General features: G+C 41.8%; 1 protein-coding gene across 5 annotated transcripts in view; it reads right to left on the reverse strand.

Annotated features, from left to right (window-relative positions):
* The window catches only part of LOC105485767 (glucosamine (UDP-N-acetyl)-2-epimerase/N-acetylmannosamine kinase), a 62,376-nt gene that overhangs the window by 14,828 nt on the left and 25,877 nt on the right, over positions 1-21,671 (reverse strand). For 4 of the 5 annotated variants that reach the window (XM_011748238.2, XM_071078001.1, XM_011748239.2 and 1 more), the window contains exons 2-5: positions 19,994-20,199; positions 17,142-17,593; positions 7,251-7,403; positions 4,349-4,561 (exon numbers count right to left, since the gene is read on the reverse strand). In XM_011748238.2, coding sequence (XP_011746540.1) covers positions 4,349-4,561; positions 7,251-7,403; positions 17,142-17,593; positions 19,994-20,199 — 1,024 coding nt within the window. Of the gene's footprint in view, positions 1-4,348; positions 4,562-7,250; positions 7,404-17,141; positions 17,594-19,993; positions 20,200-20,345; positions 20,473-21,671 lie in introns of those variants that run through there. The other variant, XM_011748241.2, reaches the window with a different exon arrangement.

Raw genomic sequence — 21,671 nt, forward strand, 5'->3', positions numbered from 1 at the left:
TGTTTATTAAAATAAATAAGGTGGACTAACCTGGCATCCACTTACCATTTGCCTAGTCATCTATGAGATCCACTCTCTTTCAACCTGCCCTGCCTTCCATCTACTCAGCCAGCGGTTCACTCAGCTAGTCAGGCAGTCACCTTCCCTCCAGACATTTCCTGACCAATATGAGGGAGTAAATCTAGCGAAAATGGCCACGCTGTTCAATGGGTTTGGCTAAGAAGAGAAGAGTGAACAAGTAACAGCTGGAGAGAGGTGTGGGGTCAAGAAAGAAGTTGTTTCGTGTTGTTTGTTTTTAAGATGCGAGAGGCTTAGGCATGTTTAAACGATGAGGAGGTTAAATAAAGAAAGAGGAGAAAAGATGACTCATGGATAGGTCCCTGAGAAGGCAGTAGTAGGGACTGAAAACACAGGTAGAAGGATGGGCAGTGGACAGGCAGGAGAGACACCTACACCCACACCCATGCCCACACCCTGCTATAAAGAAGGTAAGAAGGAAAGGATGGATGGGCATGTACATTTATATAAGTTTATTTAAGTGTAGTGGCAAAAAGTACAGTGACCATGTTGGCATATGGTTCAAGTATCCTTTCACTTTTTTTTGTTTGTTTTTTTGAGACAGAGTCTTGCTCTGTTGCCCAGGCTGAAGTGCAGTGGCACAATCTCAGCTCACTGCAACCTCTACCTCCTGGGTTCAAGTGATTCTCCTGTCTCAGCCTCCTGAGTAGCTGGGATTGCAGGCGTGTACCACCACACTTGGCTAATTTTTGTATTTTTAGAGACAGTGTTTCACCATGTTAGCCAGGCCGGCTTGAACTCCCGACCTCAAGTGATCCACCTGCCTTGGCCTCCCAAAGTGCTAGGATTACAGGCATGAGCCACCACACATGGCCCTCCTTTCACATCTTAAATGAACTCAGCAGTATCCACCACCCCTTCCTTAAAACATTTTATTTTGCAGGCTTTATGGATAGCACACTCTTCTCGTTTCCCTGCAGCCTCACTGGTGTTCCTCTTTAGTCTTCCTTGCTGGCCCTTACCTCTTCATCAGAACTCTTAAAGATTGAAGGGCTCCAGAGGTTGGTCCTGGGCTCCATTCTCTGCCTTTTTTTTTTTTTTTTTTGAGATGGAGTCTTGCTCTGTCACCCAGGCTGGAGTGCAGTAGCATGATCATAGCTCACTGTAACCTCAAACTCCTGGGCTCAAGTGATCCTCCCGCCTCAGCCTCCTGAGTAGCTCAGACCACAGGCGCATGATACCAGGTCCACCTAATTTTTAAATTTTTTTGTAGAGATAAAATATCACTATCTTTACCCAAGCTAGGGTCGAACTCCCAGCCTGAAGCAATCCTGCCACCTCGGCCTCCCAAAGCACTGGTATTATAGGCGTTGAGCCACCGCACTTGGCCTGGGTTTTAAATACTGTCTATGGCTGGTGCCATTATCCTCAATATCTTTTCTTCATACTAGAAACAGAATTTTTAGCCGGGCATCTGATCCCCAGCCAAAGATTATATTCTGGCTGGTCCAAGTACAGTGGTGTTTACAACTAATTGATCACAACCAGTTCCTTCTCCCCCTGCACTGCTTCACTTAACTAGCCTAAAAAAAAGAAAGAAAGAAGGAAAGAAAAAAAAAAAAAAAACAGACTGGGCACAATGGCTCACATCCATAATTCCAGGACTTTGTGAGGCCAAGGTAGGAAGGATCACTTGAGACTGGGAGTTTGAGACAAGCCTGGGCAACAAAGCAAGACCCTGTCTCTATAAAACATTTTGTAAAAACATTAGCCAGGCATGGCTGGGGAGGCTAAAGTGAGAGGATAACTTGAGCCCAGGAATTCAAGGTTACGATGAGCTATGACTGCACCACTGCACTCCAGTCTGAGCAACAGAACAATATCATCTCAGACAAAAAAAAAAAAAGACTATATTCTTCAGCTTGCCTTGCAGCCAGATGTGGCCATATGACTAAGTTCTGATGGATGTGAGAAGAAAGATTTGCAACTTTCAGGTCTTGCCTTTAAAGGGAAAGGCATCTTCTCTTTTCCTTCTTCCAAAGGCTAAAACAGAGACTTGCAAGCAATAGCTAGAGCAACCACTAAGGAAATAGATGGGGGCTAAGTCTGATGATTGTGGAGCTGCCATCCACTGAGAAAGAAAGAACATCTAACTTATTTCAGCCACTATTATTTAGGGTCTCTGTTACAGCAGCCAAACTGACAACCAATTATATACATCATCTCTATACCAATGACTCTCAAATTTCTATCTCCAACTCTAACTCTTTCTGGAACTATCTAGCTGTTTACTAGCCATGTCTGCTTTGATATCTAATAGGCATCTCAAACTTCACATAGCTATAAGAGAACTCTTAATTCAATCCCTCCCCAAATCTGTTCCTCCCTCAGTGTCCCCATATCACTGCCCAATCAGAAATCTAGGCTGTAATGGAAAAGGGTGTATCATTAAAGGAAAAAGAACTGAACTAGAACCAAGGATATTAGTTCTAGCTCTGCTCTTTCTCCAGTTCCTCATAATTGCCACCTTTCTGTTATATTTAGATCTTCTTCCCTTCTCATTCCCAGCATATCACTGCCCAATCAGAAATCTAGGCTTCCTTTTGATTCCTTTCACCTCCACATCCAAGCATCGGCAAGTACTATAACAAAACCCAAATCTAACTTTTTTCCATCTCTAATATTTCATCAAAGTCACTATCATCTCTCATCTGAGCAACTGAATCAGCCCCCTTACTGGTCTCCCTGCTCTTATTCTTGCCCCCCTCAACATTCCATTCTCCATATTAGCAACCAGAGTGATCTTTCCAAAATGCAAGTCATGTCATGTCATTCCCTCCCATCACACTTAGAAAAAATTCCAAATGATTTACCTTGGCTTACATGCATCTGCTTCCTTCTCTAACAGCATCTGTATCACTCTGCCTCTTGCTCACTACTCTATAGCCACACTGGCGCTTCCATTTCTCAAATACACCAAGTTGACCTCCCGGCCCTCACACTGGTTGTTCCCACTGCCTCTCCCTGATCCTCACATAGCTGACTCCTTGTCATTCAGATTTCAGCTTAGGTGTCACCTCCTTAAAGAGGCCTTCCTTTAACCAGTCTAATGGAGTCCATCATATACCTTGTGTTACAGCAGGCACAGCATATAGAATTGCTGACATTTTTCTTATTTCTTTTGTGTTTGTCTATCATCTGTCTCCTCTCCCACTAGAATGTAAGTTGCATGAGAGCTCAGCCCTTCTTGGTCTAGTTTTTTGCCAAATCCCAGTGCCTAGTACCTTGTAGGTGCTTACTAAACATTTTCTAAGTGATTGAATTGAGGAATTTGAAAGAATTTCCATCTCATGGCTTCCATTTTCTCTATGAAGTGGGGAGTAAAGTAATATGCTGGGAATGAGAAGGGAAGATCTAAATATAACAGAAAGGTGGCAGTTATGAAGAATTGGAGAGAGAGCAGAGCTAGAACTAATCTCCTTGGTTCTAGTCCAGTTCTTTTTCCTTTAATGATACACACTTTTCCATTAAATACCACTGCGTGTAAACAGGATTAGAACTTTAACTAATGTTAATAACAGGACCTTGCTCAGTTAGCAAATTCATTAATAATAATCCTACTTATACTTAAGGGGTACTTTACTTAGAACTACCATACTATAAATTACTGACTGAAGGAATTCTATATTAGGCCCAGAAAATAAAAGCCTAGCATTCATATATTCATGAAACATTCAACCATATTCTCTCTTAAACACAGCCATGAAAGATCGTAATTAAGAACCACTTAATGCTAACTGATATTACAAAGACAATAAAATGTAAGTAGAATGGGCCGGGTGCGGTGGCTCACGCCTGTAATCCCAGCACTTTGGGAGGCCGAGGTGGGTGGATCATGAGGTCAGGAGATCAAGACCATCCTGGCTAACATGGTGAAACCCCATCTCTACTAAAAATACAAAAAAAATTAGCCGGGCATGGTGGCGGGTGCCCGTAGTCCCAGCTACTCGGGAGGCTGAGGCAGGAGAATGGTGTCAACCTGGGAGGCGGAGCTTGCAGTGAGCTGAGATCGCACCACTGCACTCCAGCCTGGGTGACAGAGCCAGACTCTGTCTCAAAAAAAAAAAAAAATGTAAGTAGAGATCTAAAATCTAAAATATTTGGTAATCACTGTGTGCTATTTATTGACTATAGATTTTAGGCTTCAACTGGTTATTAACCTCATTCACTCGTTCACAAAATATATGCTCAGCACTAATATATGCATACCTTATAATAATTCACGTGTGTATAAAGCCTAGTCAGTTGAAGTATGAGCAAAGGTAAATACCTGTTTCTCTTCCAATCTGACGTGTTCCCAGGTTGATCACAGGTGTCCCAAAAGCTCCAACTTCTCGAACCCCACAGCTGCTGTTCCCAATCATACAACCAGCATGGGCAACCAACTGTATAAACTGGTCAAATGGGACGTGTTTAACTGCACGAAAATTGGGATGATGCTCAATGCCCTTCTTCCGCATCACTCGAACCATCTCTTTGCTCCCTATGAAAATGAAAAGAACCAATTGGTAAGTGGTTTGTGAGATAAACCATTTTCATTGGCAAGTGTAGCCCACATAAAGAAATCTCCCTACAAAAACCTCACATCAGTTATTAGGGAAATAGTAATTTTAACTACTGACTTTTTCATGAATTATGGGTATCTAAAATGTCCTCTGCTTCGCTCATCTAGGAACTCAGAAAGCAGCAGTTGGGACTTTTCAAACAGAACTAGGCAAAGCAAATAACTTTTATCAATGCCCTAGTAAAAACCTTTACCTTAAACAACAATTAAGAGGCTAAAGACAGGCCAACAGCCTGTATCTCTTAACCCCAAAGTTCCCAAACAGAACCCTCTCAGGCTCCCCATACCACGCTGATCAGAGACCCTCTGCCCAGCTACACTCACCTTTACACTGACAAGAACTCAGTGGGATAGCACTCCCGTTTATGTGGACTACACTCCAAGAAAATACAAATAGATTCTGACACTGTGGCTTATATTTTAACTGCATGACTTAATAGAAACTTAAAGATACATGAAGGGAAGGCAATATTTAATGTCCCTCTACTTGCCTCTCAACTGACCCTCTCCTAACTACCCCATACCTAGGGAGGAAAATTGCTAACCTGATTGGTTAGAAGGCAGAAGTCTGACCACACCATGCTCACCAGTGGGCAGGTGCCACTCATTTAACCAAAGCTGTGCATGCTCGGTTTTCAATCTTTTTGACTTTCACTGTGTGGCAAGGTAGGTAAATGGACTCAGGGTCTAACTCTGGAGAAGGCCTGGCCATTTCTCTCTGTATACAGTCTTGCCAGCGCGTCATCTGTAATTATTGTACAGGTTGAGCATCCCTTATTCGACATGGTTGGGACCAGAAATATTCTGGGTTTCAAGTTTTTTTGGATTTTGAAATATTTGTCATTCTGTAATACTTACCAGATCAGCATCCCTAATCTGAAAATCCAAAATCCAATTGCTCCAGTTGCTTCCTTTGAGCATCATGTTGGTGCTCAAAAAGTTTGAGAGTTTGGAGCATTTCAGATTTCAGCTTTTTGGCTTAGGGATACTCAAACTATAGTACATGGCACACCAGAAGGCACCACTACTATTCCAAGATTCAGGTTTCAATTCACTTGAAAGCTCCTCTTTGGCTTAAGGCCTCAATAATCCATTTTCTAGAGGGAGTCCTGTACTGGGGAACTGGGCACTAAGCCAGATAATGATAAAGTGATGCCTTGATTCTTATTTTCCTATTGTTCCCTGGGTATGTCGTATTAAAAACCCTGTGGAGGGTAGAGGCAAGTGGCAGGCATGACTTAGATATACCTGGGACCCTTTACTTTCATAGAAAAACCCTCTAATTCTAAAGTATGTACAGTCAGGAAAGTGCATTATAAACAGAATATATCATTGACAATGAATGTTGAACCAGAGAGACACATAGTTACATTACAAATATTTATACAAAATTTAAAGGATCAGAAAAGAAAAAATATTAATGTTTTTGAAATATGGATACATTACCTGGAAAAAATCTGGGTTGGGTATTCTTAAATTTTTTTCCACTAATATCCTACTTTGTTCTCCCTAACACAAAAGATTATTCAAGGGAATACTAAGACAGAGGTTCTTTCAGAGTAAGTTGGTGATATCTTGACGTTGCAGAGAAAGGGTTCTGCCTCCTTTACCAAAAAAGAAGCCTAAGAACTCAGCAATGAGTGGTGTCAGCTAACGATAATCAGTATTTGGAAATTCTTCAGTATTAGGCTGTGTTCTGGCATTTCTCATATCTCACACCCCCATTTACTCGCCTAAGATCTCAGCAGTAACAAAATCTATGGTACCATCCACCAGTAAACAAGTGATCAACCAGGGCAGGCTTGAGGATGAACTGGTTGGGACTGGCTGGGGACTCCAGATTGAAACTGCTTCAGCTCAAGATTACTTTAAGGTATAGCTGACATAAATAAGAAAGAAAGCAAGAAAAAATATTAGTGGCTATTTTGCTGTGGACAATGGAATCACTACTTTTCTAGAGCTTCTCTTTTCACGTCAACTTTTTTTTTTGAGATGGAGTCTCGCTCTGTCACTGAGACTAGAGTGCAGTGGCGCAGTCCCAGCTCACTGCAACCTCCACCTTCCAGGTTCAAGTGATTCTCCTGCCTCAGTCTCCTGAATAGCTGGGACTACAGGTGCCCACCACTGTGCCTGGCTAATTATTGTATTTTTAGTAGAGACAGGGTTTCACTATCTTGGCCAGGCTGGTGTCGAACTCCTGACCTCAAGTGATCTGCCTGCCTCGGCCTCCCAAAGTGCTTGGATTACAGGCATGAGCCACCGTGCCCGGCCATCTTTCACTTCAACTTCTAAGATTTATGTCTCTTGGCTACTGCGGTTTCTTAACTGGTAGAAACTGGAGGGAAAATGTTAGTACTAAGCATGAGACTAAAGTAGACAGTAGACAGACTATTTTTATTATTAAGTTTCTACTGGACTTGGCAAAAACATTACAAACTTTTTGAGTTATAGCAAAATTGGTAATCCTTTGAAAATGGGAATGCATTTCAGAATAGAGTGCCCTTCAATGATAAGATGAGCAAGATAGGAAGGCAGTTAAAAGAAGAAGTAATAGAAACATAAAATTGGAAAAAGTAGGTGGCATAATTTCATTTTCAAGTTCAATTACCTGCATCAATATTTGGAAACAGAACTAGGGTCCGCTTGTTAAATGAGATAAGTGCATCCAATGTTAATTCAAACATTTTTATGGAATGCTTAATGTCAGTGGTCACAGGGTGCTGTAGTGCAACAATGTAATCTTTAGATTTTACATCATCACCTGTTTAAAGAAAATCAAACCACATTGCTTCATTAGTTAAGAATCTTAAAAGAGAAAGAAGCAAATTCTGAAAGCAAGATTCTAAGTCTGCGCTTTTAAAAATTCTAAGATAGAAACAATTTGTCAAATTGTGAGCAGGGCATCCAAATTAGAGTCAAATGATAAGAGCTTACAGCAACAAATCCAAGGATTCAGCAAACTTAACATTTTACAAAGACATGGTGCCACAAACATAACTTTAAATAGCAGGTGCTAGAAATTCACTGTTTTAAAATCCAAACTATTCCAAAGCACTGGAAAAATGTGACTCTTCCCAACGTCTAACTAATGTTTTTAGTGAGTATTCAGCAATATCAGTGAATAATAATGTTACAGATCATGGCATTTTGAGGCTGAACAAGCATTAAACATATTTCCTAGAATGCACAGGAGCTTCCCTATACCATCACCTACCAGATTCAAGTGGCAAATGTTTCTAACTCTGTTAAAGGACTAGGAGAGTTTCACTCATCCCAAGGCTGGGATCCCAAGGACAGTTCCTCAGCAAAAATTTAAAATGTAAAAAGTTTAGATTGACAGTGCTATGTCAAACAATGCAAGATATTTATCAATAGGGCCTATATTATCCCATAAAACTGAAAGTGAGCTCCACTCACTTTTTTTAAATTAATTTTTCCATAAGTTATTGGGGTACAGGTGGTAATTGGTTACATGAGTAAGTTATTTGGTAGTGATTTGTGAGATTTTGGTGCACCCATCACCTGAGAAGTATACACTGCACCATTATTTGTAGTCTTCTATCCCTCGCCCCCTCCCACTCTTCCCTCCAAGTCCCCAAAGTCCACTGTATCATTCTTAGGCCTTTGCGTCCTCGTAGCTTAGCTTCCACATATCAGTAAGAACATACAATGTTTGGTTTTCCATTCCTGAGTTACTTCACTTAGAATAATAGTCTCCAGTCTCATCCAGGTCACTGCAAATGCTGTTAATTCATTCCTTTTTTATGGCTGCATAGTATTCCATCATATATATATACCACAGTTTCTTTATCTGCTCGTTGATTAACGGGCATTTGGGTTGGTTCCATGACTTTGCAGTTATGAATTGTGCTGCTATAAACATCCATGTGCAAGTATCTTTTTCAAATAATGACTTCTTTTCCTCTGTGTAGATACCCAGTAGTGGGGTTGCTGGATCAAATGGTGGTTCTACTTTTAGTTCTTTAAGGAATCTCCACACTGTTTTCCATAGTGGCTGTACTAGTTTACATTTCCACCAGCAGTGTAAAAGTGTTCCCTGTTCACCACATCCACACCAGCATCTACTGTTTTTTTATTTTTTGATTATAGCCATTCTTGCAGGAGTAAGGTGGTATCGCATTATGGTTTTGATTTGCATTTCCCTGATCATTAGTGATGTTTAGCATTTTTTCATATGTTTGTTGGCCATTTGTATATCTTCTTTTGAGAATTGTCTATTCATGTCCTTAGCCCACTTTTTGATGGGATTGTTTTTTTCTTACTGATTTGAGTTCATTGTAGATTCTGGATATTAGTCCTTTGTCAGATGTATAGATTATGAAGATTTTCTCCCACTCTGTGGTTGTCTGTTTATTCTGCTGTTCCTTTTGCCGTGCAAAAGCTCTTTAGTTTAATTAGGTCCCACCTATTTATCTTTGTTTTGATCATATTTGCTTTTGGGTTCTTGGTCATGAAATCCTTGCCTAAGCCAACGTCTAGAAGGGTTTTTCCCATGTAATCTTCTAGAATTTTTATAGTTTCAGGTATTAGATTTAAGTCCTTAATCCATCTCGAGTTGATTTTTGTATAACGTGAGAGATAAGGATCCAGTTTCATTCTTCTACATGTGGCTAGCAAATTATCCCAGCACCACTTGTTGAAAAAGGTCTCCTTTCCTCACTTTATATTTTTGTTTGATTTGTCAAAGATCAGTTGGCTGTAAGTACTTGGGTTTATTTCTGGGTTCTCTATTCTGTTCCATGGGTCTATATGCCTATTTTTCTACCAGTAACATGCTGTTTTGGTGACTATGGCCTTATAGTATAGTTTGAAATCAGGTAGTGTGATGCCTCCAGATTTGTTCTTTTTGCTTAGTCTTGCTTTGGCTATAAGGGCTCTTTTTTGGTTCCATGTGAATTTTAGAATTATTTTTTCTAATTCTGTGAAGAATAATGGTATTTTGATGGGGATTGCATTGAATCTGTAGATTGCTTTTGGCAGTATGGTCATTCTTGCAATATCAATTCTACCCATCCATGAGCATGGGATGTGTTTCCATTTGTTCATGTTGTCTATGATTTCTTTCTTCTCTTCTCTTTTCTTTTTTGAGATGTTGTCTCACTCGTGTTGCCCAGGCTGGAGTACAATGGTGTGATCTCGGCTCACTGCAACCTCCACCTTCCAGGTTCAAGTGATTCTCCTGCCTCGGCCTCCCAAGAAGCTGGGACTACAGGTATACACCACCACACCCAGCTAATTTTTGTATTTTTAGTAGAGTCGGGGTTTCACCACGTTCGCCAGGCTGGTCTCAAACTCGTGACCTCAAATGATCCACCCGCCTCAGCCTCCCAAAAGTGCTGGGATTACAGGCTGCACCCAGCCTATGATTTCTTTCAGCAGTATTTTGTAATTTTCCTTGTAGAAGTCTTCTGACTCCTTGGTTAGGTATATTCCTAAGCATTTTATTTTATTTTGCAGCTATTGTAATAGGGGTTGAATTCTTGGTTTGATTCTCTGCTTGGTCGCTGCTGGTGTATAGAAGAGCTACTGATTTGTGTACATTAATCTTGTATCCGGAAACTTTGCTGAATTCTTTTATAAGTTCTAGGAGCTTTCTGGAGGTGTCCTTAGGGTTTTCAAGGTAAACAATCATATTGTCAGCAAAGAGGGACAGTTTGACTTCCTCTTTACTGATCTGGATGCCCTTTCCTTCTCTTGTCTGATTGCTCTGGCTAAGACTTCCAGTACTATGTTGAAGAGGAGTGGTGAGAGTGGGCATCCTTGTCTCGTTCCAATTATCAGAGGGAATACTTTCAACTTTTCCCCATTCAGTATTATGTTGGCTGTGGGTTTTATTACATTAAGGTATGTCCCTTGTATGCCAATTTTGCTGAGAGTTTTAATCATAAAGAGATGCTGGATTTTGTCGAATGCTTTTTCTGCATCTATTGAAGTGATCATGTGATTTTTAATTCTGTTTATGTGGTGCATCACATTTACTGACTTGTATACATTAAACCATCCCTGCATCCCTGGTATGAAACCCACTTGATCATGATGGATTATCTTTTTGATACGTTGTTGGATTTGGTTAGCTAGTATTTTTGTTAAGGACTTTAGCATCTATGTTCATCAAGGATATCAGCCTGTAGTTTTTTTTGTTATGTCCTTTCCTGGTTTTGGTATTAGGGTAATGAGGGCTTCACAGAATAAATTAGGGAGGGTTCCTTCTTCCTCTATCTTGTGGAATAGTGTCAAAAGGATTGGTACCAATTCTTTTTTGAATGTCTGGTCGAATTCTGCTGTGAATGCATCTGGTCATGGAATTTTTTTTGTTGGTAATTTTTAAATTACCATTTCCATCTTGCTACTTGTTACTAATCTGTTCAGGGTATCTAATTCTTCCTGATTTAAGCTAGTAGGGTTGTATTTTTCCAGGAATTTGTTCACCTCTTCTAGGTTTTCTAGTTCATGTGCGTAAAGGTGTTCACAGTAGCCCTGAATGATCTTTTGTATTTCAGTGGTGTCAGTTGTAGTATCTCCTGTTTCATTTCTTAGTGAGGTTATTTGGATTTTCTCCCTTCTTTTCTTGGTTAATCTTGCCAATGGTCTAACAGTTTTATTTATCTTTTCAAAGAACCAGCTTTTTGTTTCATTTACTTTCTTTTTGTTTGTTTTTTGAGACAGAGTCTCAGTCTGTCGCCCAGGCTGGAGTGCAGTGGCACGATCTCGGCTCACTACAGCCTCTGCCTCCTGGGTTCAAGCAATTCTCCTGCCTCAGCCTCCTGAGTAGCTGGGACTACAGGCCTGTGCCACCATGGCCAGCTAATTTTTGTATTTTTTAGTAGAGACGAGGTTTCACCATGTTGGCCAGGATGGTCTCGATCTCCTGACCTCGTGATCTGCCCGCCTCAGCCTCCGAAAGTGCTGGGATTTTTTTTTTCTTTTTTTTTTTTTTTGAGACGGAGTCTCGCTCTGCCGCCCAGGCTGGAGTGCAGTGGCCGGATCTCAGCTCACTGCAACCTCCGCCTCCCAGGTTTACGCCATTCTCCTGCCTCAGCCTCCGGAGTAGCTGGTACTACAGGCGCCCGCCACCTCACCCAGCTAGTTTTTTTCTATTTTTTTTAGTAGAGACAGAATTTCACCATGTTAGTCAGGATGGTCTCGATCTCCTGACCTTGTGATCCACCCGTCTCGGCCTCTCAAAGTGCTGGGATTTTTTTTTTTTTTGAGACGGAGTCTCGCTCTGCCGCCCAGGCTGGAGTGCAGTGGCCGGATCTCAGCTCACTGCAAGCTCCGCTTCCCAGGTTTACGCCATTCTCCTGCCTCAGCCTCCCGAGTAGCTGGTACTACAGGCGCCCGCCACCTCGCCCGGCTAGTTTTTTTCTAATTTTTTTTTAGTAGAGACAGGATTTCACCGTGTTAGCCAGGATGGTCTCGATCTCCTGACCTCGTGATCCGCCCGTCTCGGCCTCTCAAAGTGCTGGGATTACAGGCTTGAGCCACCGCACCCGGCCAACCACAGTGCTGGGATTACAGGCGCGAGCCACTGTGCCTGGCAGCAGTTTCTTTATGAAAGAAGGATGGCAAAGTGGCAAAAACTAGAAGTCTTTTTAGACCAGGGAAAAGTAAAACGCAAGACAATAAGCCAGAACAACTCATCCCTGGCAATAATACATTTCATACAAAGTTTGCACCTGCTTCTCCACCTGCACTTCTGATATTATTACCGGTCTGTCTTTGTATCTATCCATAATTCAGCAGCCTCAGCCCTTTCATAAATCCTCTCCATAAAGGCATTTTGTTTTCTGTTGTAAAGTCCTATATTTACTGTGATATACCTTTCATTGTTAGGAATTTAACATGCTTTTTTAACTTTGCTAATTTTAAAATTAAGATTGTAATACATGAACATTCTGGTTACAAAGCTGCAATGTTATATACTGCCTACCCAACCCTATCTTCTTATAAGCAGAGTGATAACATGAGAAGTTCCACATCAAGGTCGGGTGCAGTGGCTCACGCCTGTAATCCCAGCAGTTTGGAGGGCCAAAGGGGGTGGATCACCTGAGGTCAGGAGTTCGAGACCAGCCTAGCCAACATTATTAAGCCTCATCGCTATTAAAAATACAAAAATTAGCCGGGCGTGGTGGTATGCACCTGTAGTCCCAGCTACTCAGGAGGCTGAGGCAAGAGTATTGCTTGAATCCGGGAGGCAGGGGTTGCAGTGAGCCGAGACTGTGCTAATGCACTCCAGCCTAGGTGACAGAGCTCCAGTCTTGGCAACAGAGCAAGACTCTGTCTCAAAAAAAAAAAAAGAAGTTGCACATCAAGAAGCAGGCACAGATTTTATACAGAATGTATTACTGCCCAGTGGTAGATGGCTCTGCCTCATTGTCTTGAGTTTTCTTTTTCACTGGTTTAAAGATTCAAACAAACAAACAAAAATGCAGTTTTAGCTATTCTGTTGTCCTTCTTTTCATAAAGAACTGCTTAAATTGTCCCAAATAGGACCTTAAGCCCTACAAGTACAATTCAATTTTGCTACATTCTGCTTTCTAATGGTTATTTGCTGGGTTTTGTTTTGTTTTGAGATGGAGTCTCACTCTGTTGCCAGATTGGAGTGCAGTGGCGCGATCTCGGCTCACTGCAACCTCTGCCTCCCGGGTTCATGTGATTCTTCTGCCTCAGCCTCCCGAGTACCTGGGACTACAGGCGTGCGCCATCAGGCTCAGCTAATTTTTGTATTTTTAGTAGAGATGGGGTTTTACCACGTTGGCCAGGATGGTCTCAATCTCTTGACCTCATGATCCACCCACCTCAGCTCCCAGAGTGCTGGGATTACAGGCATGAGCCACCGCGTCTGCCCTGGGTTTTATGCTTTTTTTTTTTTTTTTTTTTTGAGACCTAGTCTCGCTTCTTCACCCAGGCTGGAGTGCAGTGGTGCAATCTTGGCTCACTGCAACCTCCCTGGGGTCAAGCAATCCTCCTGCCTCAGCCTCCCAAATAACTGGGAGTACAAGCACATGCCAGCACGCCTGGCTAATTTTTGTATTTTTAGTAGAAATGGGGTTTCACCATGTTGGCCAGGCTGGTCTCCAACTCCTGACCTCAGGTGATCCACCTGCCTGGGCCTCCCAAAGTGCTGAGATCACAGGCGTGAGCCACTGCACCTGGCCAAAACTAGTGTTTTGTTTTTTTGAGACAGGGTCTTATTCTGTCACCGAGGCTGGAGTGCAGTGGCACAATCATGGCTGACTACAGTCTTGACCTCCCAGACTCAAGTAATCCTCCCACCTCAGCCTCCAGAGTAGCTGGGACTACAGGCATACACCATCATACCCGGCTGATTTTTGTATTTTTTGTAGAGACAGAGTTTCACCACGTTGCCCAGGCTGTTCTCAAACTCCTAGGCTCAAGTGATCTGCCCACTTTGGCCTCTCAAAGTACTGGGATTATAGGCATGTGCTACCACATCTGACACATTATTATTTTCTATTCATTATAAGTTTTTCAGTAATACAAGTTTTCCAGAATACATATGGAACTAATGGTATAATCAGAACAGAATCCAAGAGTGTTCCATTGGAAACATACAAAAAGGACTGAAGAGACAGAAGGTTGTTCCACCAGCATTATCTAGATGATCCCTTCATAACTACAAATCTGTCCAAGGATAAGAAATGTTTAGAATGGGCCAGGTGCAGTGGCTTATGCCTATAAACCCAGCAGTTTAGGAGGCTAAGGCAGGAGGATTGCTTGAGCCCAGGAATTCATGACCAGCCTGGGCAAAATAGTGAGACCCCATCTCTACAAAAAAATTTTAAAAATTAACTGGGCGTGGTGGCACATGCCTGTAGTCCCAGCTACTCAGGAGGCTGAGATGGTAGGATCACTTGAGCCCAGGAGGACAAGCTTCACCACTGCACTCCAGACTGAACAACAGAAATATGTAGAATGGTTTATGTTATATAGCAGGAAAGCCCAATTCCTTTACTGATGTAATGTAATCTAGATTAAAAATAAACAAAATCTCGCTGGGCGCGGTGGCTCAAGCCTGTAATCCCAGCACTTTGGGAGGCCGAGACGGGCGGATCACTAGGTCAGGAGATCGAGACCATCCTGGTTAACACGGTGAAACCCCGTCTCTACTAAAAAATACAAAAAACTAGCCGGGCGAGGTGGCGGGCGCCTGTAGTCCCAGCTACTCAGGAGGCTGAGACAGGAGAATGGCCCGAACCCGGGAGGCGGAGCTTGCAGTGAGCTGAGATCCGGCCACTGCACTCCAGCCTGGGCGACAGAGCGAGACTCCGTCTCAAAAAAATAAATAAATAAAAATAAATAAATAAATAAATAAACAAAATCTCTTTGCTTATTCAATTTTCTTTTTCTTTCTGTTTGTTATTGTTTTTTGTTTTGTTTTGTTTTGTTTGAGACAGGGTCTTACTCTGTCACCCAGGCTAGAGTGCAGCAGTGTAATCACAGGTCACTATAGCCACAACTGCTCAGGCTCAAGTGATCCTCCCATCCCAACCTCCCAAGTAACTAGGACTACATGCATGCACCACCACACCCAGCTAATTTTCTTACTTTTTGTAGAGACAGGGTCTTGCTATGTTGTCCAGACTGGCCTTGTAACTCCTAGGCTCAAGCAATACTCCCACCTCAGCCTCCCAAAGTGCTGGGATTACAAGGTGAGCCACCATACCTGACCCAACCAAATCAATTTTCTGCTCATTAATTTTATAATTCAATAGATCTGCCTCTTAGAAATGAAAGGTCCTAAATAGATTATTAGTCCTAATTTGTCCCCTAGGTAGTACTCTTACTATAAATTAACCAACCAACATTCTGTTTGTAAACTTGTTTTTTTTTTTTTTTACCTCTTATTAGCAAAAGATAATTTCTAGGAAGCTAGAGCACTGAACATTAAAATGTTGGAACATAAGGCTTATTTACAAAGATACACTCTAATGCTACAATTATGACTTTTGCTTTTTGATAATAATCATCATAATCCCTTACATTAACAAGTACTTATGACACTGCTTCCAACATTCATAATCTCAACAATCCTATAAGAAAAGCATTAAAAATAAAAATGACCATTTTGCCAATGTAGTAAAAAAATTCAGAAAATCAGGCCAGGTGCAGTGGCTCACGCTTGTAATCCCAGCACTTTGGGAGGCTGTGGTAGGCGGATCACCTGAGGTCAGGAGTTCGAGACCAGCCTGGCCAACATGGCAAAACCCCGTCTCTACTAAAAATATGAAATTACCCAGGCATGGTGGCATGTGTCAGTAATCCCAGCCACTCGGGAGGTTGAAGCAGGAGAATCGCTTGAACCTGGGAGGTGGAGATTGCAGTGAGCCGAGATTGTGCTACTGCACTCCAGCCTGGATGACAGAGCAAGATTCTGTCTCAAAAAAAAAAAAAAAAAATCAGAAAATCAAACATAAAAACACCCATAATCCCACACCAGAAATAAATATAATAAATTACTTGGTGTACATACTTCCTAACCATTCCATTATTACAATTTTTATTAAAATGGCATATTATGGCCGGGCACAGTGGCTCACACCTGTAATCCCAGCACTTTGGGAGGCCAAGGTGGGCAGATACTTGAGGTCAGGAGTTTGAAACCAGCCTGGTCAACGTGGTGAAATTAAAAATACAAAAATACAAAAATTAGCCAGTTGTGGTGGCATACGCTTGTAATCCCAGCTACTAGGGAGGCTGAGGCAGGAGCATCACTTGAACCCGGGAGGCAGAGGATAGAGTGAGCCTAGATCATGCCACTGCACTCTAGCCTGGACAACAGAGCAAGACTCCATCTCAAAAAATTAAATAAGGCTGGGCGCAGTGGCTCAAGCCTGTAATCCTAGCACTTTGGGAGGCTGAGACGGGTGGATCACGAGGTCAGGAGATGGAGACCATCCTGGCTAACATGGTGAAACCCCATCTCTACTAAAAAATACAAAAAAAAAACTAGCCGGGCGAGGTGGCGGGCACCTGTAGTCCCAGCTACTCAGGAGGCTGAAGCAGGAGAATGGCGTGAACCTGGAGGCGGAGCTTGCAGTGAGCTGAGATCCGGCCACTGCACTCCAGCCTGGGCGACAGAGCGAGACTCCGTCTCAAAAAAAAAAAAAAAAAAAATTAAATAAATAAAATGAAATGGCATATTATACTTATAATTTTATAGCTCCCCCCTTTACATATTAGGATCGTTCTTATAACTAATATATTTAATGGATTAAAGCATTCCATTCTATAAATATAGCAGAGATTTCTAAAAATCAATCCACTAAGCCTTTTCACAGAAAAGGTGAACCTAGAGAGATAAAGTCATACCATAGGGCAAGGTCTATGAACTAAAACCTTGGCCTTCTCATTGCTAAGAGTATTCTATCCATAATAGTTTCCAAAAGGATTGAAATAGACGGAACATTTTCTGACAAAAACAGCCAGTAGACTGCCTAAAGTCTGAGATACGCACCTAGCCACATGCGAATGATGCTCATGTAGTCTTTGTTCTTGGCTGAGAGAAGTTTGTCGTAAGAAGGACAGCCTGCCAAAAGGATGCGATCATGGTCCTCACACATGGATATCAGGTGCTGCTCTGCACTGCGGGTGCAGCACACATGATAATGAGCCAGTTTTGTTATGGCATGTCTAATAGAGTCATCAATGGTCCCACTGACTTCCCCACCTTCAATGTGAAGGATTCGGATGTTCATCAAGGCAGCAGATGTGGCCAGAGCCAGGGCATCAAACCTGTCTCCATGAACAATCATGATATCAGGCTTCAGGCGATTAAGGACATCTGGCAGCTTCACTAGGGCCAGGCCTACTGACTCCACCATGGCTGCCTCATCTTCTCCCCTCACAATTGTGTGTAGCCTGGTGTTAATGTCAAAGTCATCTTGTTCAATCATTCTATATGTATTTCTAAAACCGGGAAGAAATAAAGATTTAAGAACATGTTCTTAAACACAGAGCCATAACATACAAGAAAAGCAATCTAACACCAACCCTGAAGTGAGAAACATTAAAATAAATAAATTTAAGTATAACTTACAAACATAAAAAGCATAGACCATAAATGTAAACAGCCTGATTAAGATTCTTTTTTTTTTTTTTTTTTTTTTTTTTGAGATGGAGTCTTGCTCTGTTACTCATGCTGGAGTGCAGTGGCGTGACCTTGGCTCACTGCAACCTCTGCCTCCCAGGTTCAAGCGATTCTCCTGCCTCAGCCTCCTGAGTAGCTGGGACTACAGGCATGTACCACCACACCCAGCTAATTTTTCTATTTTTAGTAGAGATGGGGTTTTGGCATGTTGGCCAGGCTGGTCTTGAACTGCTGACCTCAGGTAATCTACCCACCTTGGCCTACCAAAGTGCTGGGATTACAGGCGTAAGCCACTGCACCCGGCCAGATAATTTTTTTATTAGGAAGAAAGAGACTAAACTTTTAACAGTGGTCAGCACTTTTTATATACACTTAGGGGAAAATGTTCTTTACCCTTTTTAAAATTTTTTTGAGACACAGTCTCGCTCTGTCGCCCAGGCTGGGGTGCAGTGGTGCGATCTCGGCTAACTGCAATGTCCACCTCCCAGGTTCAAGCGATTCTCCTGCCTCAGCCTCCTGAGTAGCTGGGACTACAGGCGTGTGCCATCACACCCAGCTAATTTTTGTATTTTTAGTAGAGACAGGGTTTCACGATGATGGCCAGGATGGTCTCAATCTCTTGACCTCGTGATCCGCCCACCTCTGCCTCCCAAAGTGCTGGGATTACAGGTGTGAGCCATCGCGCCCAGACAGCCCTTTTTTCTTTAAGAAAACATTTCACGGTGAAAAGTCTCTCACTTTTGTCTCCCAATCATCCAATTCTTCTCCCCGGAAGCAGCCAATTTCTTGTGTTAGAATGTACTTTAAACATGCATTTTCATTAAGTACTAATCAAATTTCCTATTTAATGGTCTCATCAGATAACTATTTTTCCACCCTTGGTAACTGTGGTAGGCAGATAAAAAACCTACTACCATTTCCCTGAGAGCCTCTCTTCCACTAGTCTTCCTGTCAAAGCTTTCTCCCAGCAGTAAAATAACCCACTCAGACTTTCATCTCAGGTTCTAGCTAAAATTTCTATTCTACCGAGAGGATGCTCCTAAATAGCCAGAATTCATTTTGTATTAAAAAAAAATCTATGGATCCCTGAGCTATCCATTAAGTTTCTTCTCTACTCTTTAAGTATTTCCTAATAATAAATTCCTACCTTGTTTTTAAAGAATAGTCTGAAAAGGACAATTTTATTTTAATGCAAGGTTCTTTCAGATATAGTACTATATTTGTGACCCTTTTTGGAGACTGCATTAATGTATTCATGCCACAAGGGTACACTAAATGCCTTTTTATTATATACATCTTGTTCTCTCAAAGATTGTCCAACCTTTGTTTTTTTGCTGTTGCTGTTGTTTTTTTCTTTTTTTTTGAGATGGAGTCTCACTCTTGTTGCCCAGGCTGGAGGACAGTGGTGTGATCTCGGCACACTGCAACCTCTGCCTCCTGGGTTCAAGCGATTCTCCTGCCTCAGCCTCCCAAGTAGCTAGGACTAGAGGCATGTGCCACCACAACTGGCTAATTTGTTTTTTTGTATTTTTAGTAGAGACGGGGTTTCACCATGTTGGCCAGGCTGGTCTCGAACTCCTGACCTCAAGTGATCCACCCACCTCAGCATCCCAGAGTGCTGGGATTACAGGCGTGTGCCACCACACCAACTTTCACTTTTTAAATGTAGCCTGTGATTAATAACAAACCTAATGTCACCAAAATAAATGCCAATGGTCACAGTAATGTAATTCTCTACTTTACCTTGCAGTTTAGATTTTTAAAATCTTGTTCCATATCTACTACTTTATATGCTGTTGTCCTATAAACCAGTTTTAAAGACTTGCCATTAGAGCTCACAAAACAGATTAATGGAATCACATTGTTATATGCATATAATATGTATTTATAAGTGGCATTTCTTTGAATGTAACAACTAATAACTAACAGTAATATTTTTATAGCTACCATTTATCAATCATCTACTAAGCAGCATCATTGTGATGGATGCTCTATATCATGATCTCCATTCCTCACAATAATTTACAATATAAGTTTTCACTACATTTTATAATGAGGAAACTGAGGCTCAGAGATGCTAAGTGACTTCTCTAAGGCCACATAAAAACTAAGCAGCAGAACTGGAATTTTAAGCTGGGCCTATATGGCTTGGCTAACAAAACCCAAGCTCCTTCTAGCACACTGTTGCAATGAAGAATAAGAAAATGCTTTCGTCTTACCCATAGTCATCTATCAGGTGAGAGCCAAGTACCACAACATCAAGTTCAAAGAACTCAGGTTCAGTTTTAATGCCAAACATGATCGGGGCAAGTTTAGAATAATCTGCACGGTTACAAGTAGCAACACAAACCCGCAGCTTTCGGTTATTTCCATTCTTCTCCATGATTTGCTTGTTTCGTTTTGAGAGGTTCTTAAAATAGAGTTCCTGAAATTGCCAAAATAAAAACTTTATAATCAGAATAACTCCTAGATATAACTAAACTTTAAACTTCTCTAAATCAGAAATAGAAATTTTCAGTCTCAAGTCCTTAACCACTATTTAATATAGTGATTCTTAATCTTTTTATACACCTCCACTTCTATGTGACTCTCCCATTGGTATATCCAGAGTTAAGAAACTCCAAGGCTGGGTGCGATGGCTCACATCTGTAATCCCAGCACTTTGGGAGGCTGAGGCGGGTGGATCACAAGGTCAGGAGATCAAGACTATCCTGGCTAACACGATGAAACCCGTCTCTACTAAAAATACAAAAAAAAAAAAATTAGCCTGGCGTGGTGGCAGGCGCCTGTAGTCCCAGCTACTCTGGAGGTTGAGGCAGGAGAATGGCGTGAACCCGGGAGGCGGAGCTTGCGGTGAGCTGAGATCATGCCACTGCACTCCAGCCTGGGCGACAGAGCGAGACTCTGTCTCAAAAAAAAAAAAAAAGAAAGAAAAAAAAGAAACTCCAGCAGACTAACTATAACACCACCCCATCCTCTCACACTCAAGAACACACATTGGAATGCCATTAAGAAGGAGTGAGATAAATCAGCTCTTGTTTAAAAGGTGAGCAAATATCAGCTCTTTATTATTAAAAATTACTTGCCATAACTCACAGATGAGCCCAACATAGCAGGTTGTCACAAAATCAGTGGTTGAGAACCACTGATCTAGTTCAACTCCCATCACTTTATAGAAAGGGAAACACAGGTCTTGAGAGGGAAAATTACTGCCCCAACATTCATAAGATCACGTCTCATAAGGAACACAGTCTATTCACTCTCACACTATACACTCCCTAAATAAAAGGTATTGTGATTAATGCTGGGCAGGAGAAAGATAAGTAAGATAAAAACCTGACCTTCAAGCCCTCATTAGTACCTACACACCAGTGCCAACAAAACTGACAACTCCAAATGCCTATCAGATATCTCCTGCTGTATGTCCTATAACCATCTTAAAGTCAGTGTCCCAAACTGAACTCATTTTCTTTTCCAAACCTGTTCCTCCTCAATTGTTCTCTGAGTTATGCAATTTCATTCATCCAAATGCCTTGAAATCCTTGTCTTTTCTGTTCTTCACCCCATATCTCCAAAATGCTGTCAATTCCACCCCCTAAATGTCTTTCAAATCTATCTATCTCCTCTTCATCCTTACAAGGACTTCCACTAGTCCAGTCCCTCATTTTAGGTCTGGATGATCGTAACGCTGTCAAGTGGTTTGCCTGCCTCCTATAAACTTTCTTATTTATTTATTTAGAGACAAAGTCTCACTCTGTCGCCCAGGCTGGAGTGCAGTGGCACGAGCTTGGCTCACTGCTACCTCCGCCTCCCAGATTCTAGCAATTCTCCTGCCTCAGCCTCCCGAGTAGCTGGGATTATAGGCACCCACCACCATGCTCAGCTAATTTTTGTATT

Source organism: Macaca nemestrina, chromosome 14 (genome assembly GCF_043159975.1).
Source record: "Macaca nemestrina isolate mMacNem1 chromosome 14, mMacNem.hap1, whole genome shotgun sequence".
Lineage (NCBI taxonomy): Eukaryota > Metazoa > Chordata > Mammalia > Primates > Cercopithecidae > Macaca > Macaca nemestrina.